Source organism: Danio rerio, chromosome 15 (assembly GCF_052040795.2).
Source record: "Danio rerio strain M-AB ecotype USA chromosome 15, GRCz13ab, whole genome shotgun sequence".
NCBI lineage: Eukaryota > Metazoa > Chordata > Actinopteri > Cypriniformes > Danionidae > Danio > Danio rerio.
The window spans coordinates 24,368,787-24,377,720 of NC_141035.1; the positions used below are offsets into that span (position 1 = coordinate 24,368,787).

General features: G+C 35.4%; 1 protein-coding gene across 5 annotated transcripts; it reads right to left on the bottom strand.

The window, feature by feature from the left end:
• Positions 1 to 8,158, bottom strand: sdhdb (succinate dehydrogenase complex, subunit D, integral membrane protein b). 5 transcript variants are annotated; one of them, NM_001004004.2, is given in 4 exon segments: positions 1 to 1,099; positions 6,730 to 6,880; positions 7,425 to 7,535; positions 8,077 to 8,149. In NM_001004004.2, coding segments are annotated over 4 exon segments (477 nt in total). In that variant the 5' UTR covers positions 8,126 to 8,149; the 3' UTR covers positions 1 to 933.
• Between the last annotated feature and the right edge of the window lie 776 nt (positions 8,159 to 8,934).

The following is an 8,934-nucleotide window of genomic DNA, read 5'->3' on the forward strand; positions in this document are numbered from 1 at the left end:
GTGCACAATTCTACCCTTTTAAGCTTTAATGAGCAGAAAAACCCAAAATATTTTACACAAATTTCCATAGCAGTTTAAACAGGCACAAGTGCAGCCAGCCTCACAACCATGTCTGCGCATGATAACAGGACTAGCAAAATCATTTCCCTTAGATTCCAAACTCACTTTAATCATTTAGATTTGCCTTTTTCATTATTATACACTGAAAGCTCACAGTTTACTGCAAACAACATTGCAATAATTTTTGCAAACATCTAATCTATTTAAGACAAAAAAGTAAATAAATTGCACATCCAATAACAAATTGTCTTTTATAAATGGTTACTTATTTGAGCAGAATTGAGCAAGACAGCCATGCAAAGTGTTACGTTGAAATACTGTCAATATGACAATAACCCATATGTTGTTCATTAATGATGGACTTATAAATATAGGTAATGTTTAATACCTGCTATATATTAAGCCATGCGAAAATGTAAGCATCTCTACAACAATCAGATTGGCGTGTATAAAAGATCAGTTTACCATCAGTGAATCAACAAACACAATGTGCCGTTTACACGAGGAGTCATTTACCATAATTCATTACTTTCCCTGATGTCAAGATATTTCATTGTGACCAAAAAGACATTATACAATAAATATGGCCAAAACATTTATTGCCTGATCATTTTTCCTGTAAAAATGAGTTTGAATCTTAACATTACAACCGTAGTGATTTTCAACGTCTTAAAGCCACAACAAGTTTTTCCGCATCTGAAACACTGATTTCGCATCTTACGTAAAAGCTGAGTATGTTCTGACAGCATTTACAATTAATAACAACTGCAAATCGACACCATGTTGTCAAAAATTATATATTCATAGAAGTTACATATAATGTACAATAAGCTGGAACTTTGATGGTGAACGCAGATCCTCGTCTCAGTCCAGTCATTTACTCCACAAGAGGGCCACCGCTTTGCAAATGCCCACGTCATGGTAGTTAAAGTAGCAGAGGCCGGCGAAGGTGACAGTGGACAGAACAAACAGGCCTGCATTAGCCATCTTGATTTTAGCATCTCCGTGAACATAGTCTGTCACAACCTGGCCAAGACCCCTAAGAAAAAAAACACAGGAATATGCATTGCTGTACTTTAAACAATAACACTGTCATTGTCATTTTTGTTAGAGATTTGATGATAAATATGTTTTTATTGGTTTTGAATATTGAATTGTTGAATGGGCGACACGGTGGCGCAGTGGGTAGCACGTTCGCCTCACAGCAAGAAGGTCGCTGGTTCATGCCTCAGCTGAGACAGCAGGCATTTCTGTGTGGAGTTTGCATGTTCTCCCTGTGTTCACGTGGGTTTCCTCCGCATGCTCCAGTTTCCCCCACAGTCCAAAGACATGCAGTACAGGTGAAATGGGTATGCTAAAATTGACTGTAGTGTATAAGTGTGTGTGTGTGTGTGTGTGTGTGTGTGTGTGTGTGTGTGTAAATGAGTATGTATGGATGTTTCCCAGTAATAGGTTGCGGCTGGAAAGGCATCTGCTGTGTAAAAACATATGCTGGATAAGTTGGCGGTTCATTCCACTGTGGTGACCCCAGATTAATAAAGGGAAAAAGTCGAAAAGAAAATGAATGAACGATGAATTTCCGCTTAAGCATGTTCTGTAAAATCATCTGACACACACACCATTAGCTGGTTTGAAGTACAATCAGGTGTTGAAGCATGTCTCTATAAATCACTGCAAACCCTATGAGGGACTGTTTAAGTAACAGCACTGTGATATCTACGTATACTAAATTTACATCAAATATATTGCCATATGAATCAAAACATCTGCCTGTAACCAATTTGAAACTGGAACAATCTACTATATAAAGCTAAGATTAGTCTCTGAATCAGGAAACATCTAAAAAAAACACATTTCTTATAAACTAATATCGAGCATGCTATAGACCTGAAGAGACTTACTTTATTTCCAAAAAGGAAAGATATCTAAACATGCCTTTTCAAATTGTAAAGAAATCAGTGTTTTTGAAACTGAAGAAGACAAGCGAAGTTAATGACTGAAGTTAATTATTTAGCCTGACATGTTTATGGTTTCAAAATATGTTGAATGTTAAAATAAAATATGTTCTGTTCAATAGGGAAAAAGGTTCTTTTTACCCAAACATTTAAAAAGACCATATTTTAGAGCAGTAATCACAAAACCGTGATATTGTGACACTGTGATACTTTTATCCTAGGTTATCGTACCGCCGTATCTTATAACAGCCCATGCCTATACTGTACTTAAACTGTATATTCTAACCCAACCGGAAACAATCTGTAATTTTACATTTTCAGAATACTTAATTCGATGTGATTTATGAGCCATTTTGCACATGGGCACATTTGGTCTTCAAAACATAAGAATACAAGGTACAGACAGACATGCATGTGCACAAAAGTGACCAACTCATATCCATTTAACAGAGAAAAACTTCCGAAAAAATAAGCACAGAAATAAAAATTGCATAATAATTTATAATAACTCTTCACATTCATCCTCAAACATGACCAAAAGTATGTTTTAACTAAGACTTTTGTTAGCTTTTTATTTATTTCCAACTGAAATTAACATTTAAACGCAAAAATTATTGAAAATGTTCTAAAGATGCACCAGTGTATCATCTGAAATAAAACAAAAAACATCATTGAGATTTAAAAAGTTGAGAAATCGTTCTCTTCAGATTTCAGTCAATGGTATAGTTCACCAAAAACCTATTACTCAAATTCTGTCAACGTGTACTCACCCTTCACTTGTCACAAACTTTTTTGAGTTTAGACAAGATATTTTGAAAAATGTTGTAAACCGATAAATCGCTGAAAAAACAAAATCAGCGTCTCTGGAATTTTTCCAGCTGTAGTGTCAGGCCTTTTAGACGGATGTTCCAATTACCTATGGCGATATTTCAATGACAAATGTCATGAGCGCAGTATTACAAGTCGAGATCGCATTCATTTTATACGAGCATACAAACCTCCTTGCTTGCACGACAATTTTCTCTGAGCAAAAAACTTCTTGCACGGCCTCAAATATGAATATATGCTGCTCAAGCGCAGATTTTCTTGCGCGCTCTCAAATAAATGCTGCTGAAATGAGATTCAGTGCATTTATGCAACGAGTAAGTATTCGACATTCATTAGATTTGCTAGGAATATTTATGAACATCTCCAATAGGGGTGTCACGATTTTGATTTATAATCGAAATCGATCGAAATTTATGCTCAATTTCGATTATCGAATCAAAAAATAGAATCGTTGATGCTGCCACGCCCCCATGTCACGTCAGCTTGGCATGCCAAGCGGGAAAAAAACAGGCTTGTTGAAGTGCTTGTTAAACTGCAGAAGCAGGAGACCCGTCCTGACCCGGGATTTCTAGACCCGTCCAATCCTCTCCTCTTTCAATGAAGTCACCGGTGTGTAAGCATTTTGGATTTCCAGTGAGTTATGTTGACAACGTTCGTGTTGTGGACAAAAAAAACACAGTTTTGCAAGCTCTGCTATGTACGTATTAGAGTTCGTCCGATAGACAACACCGGCATCGCGATCCTCCGCCCGCCCCCGTTGCAAATCCGCTCGTGAAAAGTACACACTCAGGCCCTGTTTACAGTGTCTTTGTTTTTAAATGGCATTTTAGAATGACGATTTGACATCCACAGTGGCGTGTAGCATATCTGAGCAGCCCTCCTTCCTCTCTACCTCTGACACACACACACAGATGCACACACAGCCATGGGCTCGAGACAGCGGGTTCAGGCAGTCAGAGGATCAGTAGACTGCTTCAATCTTTCACTCACTTGTACTTAGTCATTTTAGCGAACACATCAGATACTGTTGGCTGGTTCCTGTTGGTTGTGCGTCTTTTTTACCGACGCCATTATAACGACACAGATCACTGCCTATTCACGAGTCCCGCAGAAAAAGTGATTGACAGGTGGTAATTATGTGTGTATCTTGCGTTTATTCTTTTACTGTATGATTTGTTTATGGGTAAAACAAAGACCATGCAGGTCAGGTAGTTTAAACGGTAGGCTACAAATAATTAATTGGTCATTAATTAATTAATTATTCTTAATCGAAAATCGAATCGTGCCTTTAGAATCGAAAATGTAATCGAATCGAGGATTTGGAGGATCGTGACACCCTTAATCTCCAATAGACCTACAAAGTGGCACTGATGCGTCCTGAAGTAAAGTGAAACGGCCATAAACTTCAGCAAGATAAAGTAATTGTATGCAGAACCACAGACCTTTTATCTATAAATAAAGTAGAATTATGGAAATGTGTTTCTGATAACTGAAAGCTAAGTCATGTTTGCTGGCCTCAAGCATTGCGCAGCCCTTTTAGTCAGCCAGCATGTAACCTTAAAGGGTTAAACAAATAATGCACAGCACTATTAAGATTACAGAAATGTGCGCTTTGTTTTAATTCACTTACATTTTAATACATTTTGGTGTGATCATATCCCACTGTTTGAAAACCCACAACATCAAGGTTTAGAATGAGAAGCTGTAATGTAGTCGAGCCCCGCTGTGGAAGAATTATTGTAGAGGAAACCATGAATACTATAGATGTCAATCGTTACTGGTTTCCAAATCTTTTTTAAATAACTTATTTTGTGTTCAACAGAATAGAAAAAAAGTTTTGAACAGTGAACAGTGAGTAAATGATGACAGAGTTTGAGCAATATATTTTTTGCGTTTATGACTGACACCAGATACTCTGAAACACCTTGCTAAAAATAAAAGCCTAATTTTAATTTATTTTCAAAACCGAGGAATTAATTCTGATTCATTAAAAAAGACATAAAAGGTAGAACCAACAAACTATAGGCATGGGCCGTTATCATTCTAAATAATCATCATGTGATCAGCTAAGAACTTTCTTGACATTTATAAGTGCATCTCCAATATGTGCGCATGTGACCCTAATGTAACCAACTAAAATTAGAAGTGTGGCCTTGCGTGCTTATGCCTAAGGCGAGGATAAATCCTTACATAAAGAGTTTTACAGCCACCTAGGAATTAACTTTAAAGACAGTGCCATTTTGCATGAGAAACTATTTTATTGAATGATGCTCAGCTATACTTAAAATCTGAGCTATCAGTACCCAAAATGCATTTATAATAAGCATCATGTTAAATTAAAACTTGACCTGCCATATTTTCTAGAAAGCAAAACAAACTAGACTACTGACCTGTTGTTTACGCCTGCCTGGTATTAAGATGCATTTATGTTAATTTGTTTAGAAGTGGACAACAGCAAACACAGATGTAAAGATTTTAAGAAAGTCGAAAATACCTTTTCAATCATTTGGTCACAAAAGACCAGATACTCTTAAGCAATTGACCTAGTTCTTATACATCATGGGAGATGTTGTGGATAACATATGTCCATTTCTAAAAAAAATATATATATACGGACATGATATGTGCTTTGCTGTCTGAAGTTGTAATTTGGTTTGAAATAGAAACCAGTCCTGATTCTAACACAAACAAACCCACACAGACTGTGAATTTTTGCAGCTACCAGAGCATAAACAAAAGCTACTTTCATTGTTTAGACTTATACCACAAAAAAAACATTATTATGGCCCGTGCAGACTGTGACAGTTATTGCAAATGATTATTGGTGACATTTAACACCTCATGACTAAAAGCATGCAGCCAAAGAACCAGTCATAAAAGCATCATTTAATGTCTTGAGCTCTTCTTTTTGTTTTTTATTGCACTACATCAGGGGTGGCCAACCCTGTTCCTGGAGAGCCACCTTCCTGCAGATTTCAGTTGCTACCAATATCAAACACACCTGAACCAATTTATTAGGACCTGAACACCACGTGATAATTACAGGCAGTAGTGTTTGATATGGGTTGCAACTGAAATGAAATCTGCAGGATGGTGGCTCTCCAGGAACAGGGTTGGCCACCCCTGCACTACATTATAAACTGGACATCCAATGAAAGTTTTGTTCATTTGCCTTGCTGAGGTTACAGTAAAACATGACTTGGTGGAGCACAACACAAAACCATCTAGTCGAGCACAAAAGAAACTGCTGATCAAATAGGATTTGATGGCAAATTTAATTTTAAAACTTGCAACTTTTTCCCTTAAAACTTTTGACATGTGTGCTGTAGTAGAGGAGATAAAAGTAAAAAAGCTCATGATGAAGACCATGTGGGTCAAAACTTTGTTACATTAAAACATTTTTGAGAGCTAAAGTGGCAGTGTGCCGGTTTTCTTTGATCTTTTGCCACTGTGTTTGTTTTTGATCAAGCCCCTGCCTTTGAGAATCCTAGATGCGCGCACATTCCTGTTTGTTGGTTGCTTAATAACATTTCGTCACCTTAGAAATATAAGGTTCTATCTGCGTTCTGAAGGATTTTGAGATATTGAGCTTCAAAGTTTTTGCATTCCATAGCAAAGAGTATGTGTGAAGCATTTGTTTTTTAAACAGAAAGTCTTAAAATGTGAACAACTTATAAAAAAACATCCCATAATGTAAATAAGTTGTAATTTAATAAGAATATGTCAATAACTCAATTTTGACAAAAATGTCAGATAAAACCTTATAATTCTACGGTGACGATTTATGGACAATCTTTTTTACCTTTCAAGTTTCAGAAAATAAAGCAAGAGAGTAGAATAAAATATCATCAAGCAATAGTAACATTTAAAAACAAAAATGTTTTACCAGTGACCATGTAGAGTAAGTGCAGCTGCTAAAGAGTAGTCAACAGCAGGGCTGGGGCAAAAATACGCAACAGGTGCCAGGCTCAGAAGAGCTATGCTCAGGATCCGCTCTCCAGTCCAGTGCATGGTTGCAGCTTTAGACCCAGAACCCGCTTAATAAAAACAAACAAATATATAACATCAAAATTTTTGTCAAAGCAAACTCTATGCAGTTTAATAACTTAACCACAACAAAGGAACAAAATAGTTATTTAAACTATCTTAAGCACATCCTGATACACTGGCCTATACTGAATAGGTTGTGCTGGGTAAGCCAAAGAAAAAGAAATTGCCCTTTGAGCTTTACTATATTTAGTCTATAGCTCTGTTTTACAACAGTTTCATTCCAAACCATTCTGTTCTTCACAAGTGGTCATATCTTATTCTGTACAAAAATGGACTGTTCAGACATTCAGAACTATTCAAAACGTATCCGTCTACTGTTATACTGCAGATGCACATGAATCCTCGTATACTTTACTATCATGAAGAAAAGAGTTACACATATAAATGTAATTAAATATTACAAGTCTCTAGTCCAAATCGACAGCACCACCAATTATATAGGAGGCTGATAAAACAAATGGAAATAAAACAAGAATCTTGGTCCTCAGTTATGTCGTTGATAATCAAACATTTAAAATGTAAAGCACATACCATAGTTGGAAGGAGTAGCATGTATCCTTGCTGATATCAAGTACGAACAATCATGATCCTTCTGCTGTACGGCCAAAGGTCTGATGAGAGACGAAGGGCGAAATAACAGAGCTGTGGAAAGTAAGAGGAATTTAAAAAAATACAAGCAATACATGAATAATCAAATCATAAAAATATGTAATTTCAAGTACATATTAAGTTATAAATTTAACGTGAATGCATAACTAAAGATGTCAGTTATGTCCATTCAATACTTAGACGGCAGTGCATTTAAAAATCAGCACACATAAATGAATAAATTACATGAATGACATTTATTTACAGCCTTGATAAATACACATATAAGAGCATGACATGCGTGACATTAATATGACGTCATTTTGTGAAAATCATATAACAAGAATGTTTTAGAAACATGTTATACTTAAGTAGTGTGTTAACTAGTTCATTTTAAAAGACGCCAAAATACATAATCATGAAAACTGTTTGACAGGGTTAAGTTAGCATGCTAGCTAGCTACACAGTACGCGTGATGCGATTCACATGAAGCGTTACTGGATACCGATTTCTTTACTTACGACCTCGAGGCTTTAAACAACTGCGACACATGCTGAGCCGAATGCAAGAACTACATGAAAACACACAAACTTACGGCTGACACCTCTATGACAGAGAGAACTTATTCGGACGAGAGCCGCCATGATTCTTACAACCAACCCAAGGTCACTGGAATCACCCGGATGTACAAACAAACACTCACTGGCTGCTGTGATCAACTTAACCTTTTCATTCATCAACAGACAAAACAAAGATTTCTTTATTTTTATTGTACGGAAAATACTATTCAATAAAACATTTACGTTAGCTCTCATGTAAAATAAGCGATTACAATTTGTTTTGGACTTATTGTTTGGATGTTGCCTATAAAATATATTAGCTTAAACAGGTTTATTCAAATTAATTCAAGATACTGCACACATGTTTACTCTGCAAATATTATCAAGCTTATTGTACATTGTTGTTTTCATATTCGTACATGTAAACATTCTGTGGGAAAGAATTTGTATTTATTATGGATAAAACAAATAGGCTAAGTTACAACTTATATTTATGCATATATCGTATAATATTAACACATTCATATTTACGCATCTAAGTCTTTGTAAAACAGCCATTTTGATCAGTATTGATCTTCTTTATTTTTTATTAATGATTCCATTTATGTTTTTAAATTTTTAGTTTGTATAGAGATTTATAGTATTTCTTTTACGTGTTATTAAATTATATATATATATATATATATATATATATATATATATATATATATATATATATATATATATATATATATATATATATATATATACCTAAAGTGTATATATACCTGAAATAAAAACATAAATGCAGTGAATATAAAGTATGTCTAAAATGGACTGAAGGTTGATTTCTGTGAGTTGTTCTGTAAAGGAATAAGTCATTCATTTGGTTCCCAGATTTTATTTTTCTTTAT

Coding starts and splice junctions, on each gene's coding strand:
- sdhdb (XM_087282792.1), bottom strand. CDS start 8,033: ATGTGTCGCAGTTGTTTAAAGCCTCGAGGTC. Junction 6,881..7,424: donor TGCTACTCCTTCCAACTATG/GTATGTGCTTTA, acceptor GTTTTTATTAAG/CGGGTTCTGGGTCTAAAGCT. Junction 1,100..6,729: donor CTTACTCTACATGGTCACTG/GTAAAACATTTT, acceptor TTTTTTTCTTAG/GGGTCTTGGCCAGGTTGTGA.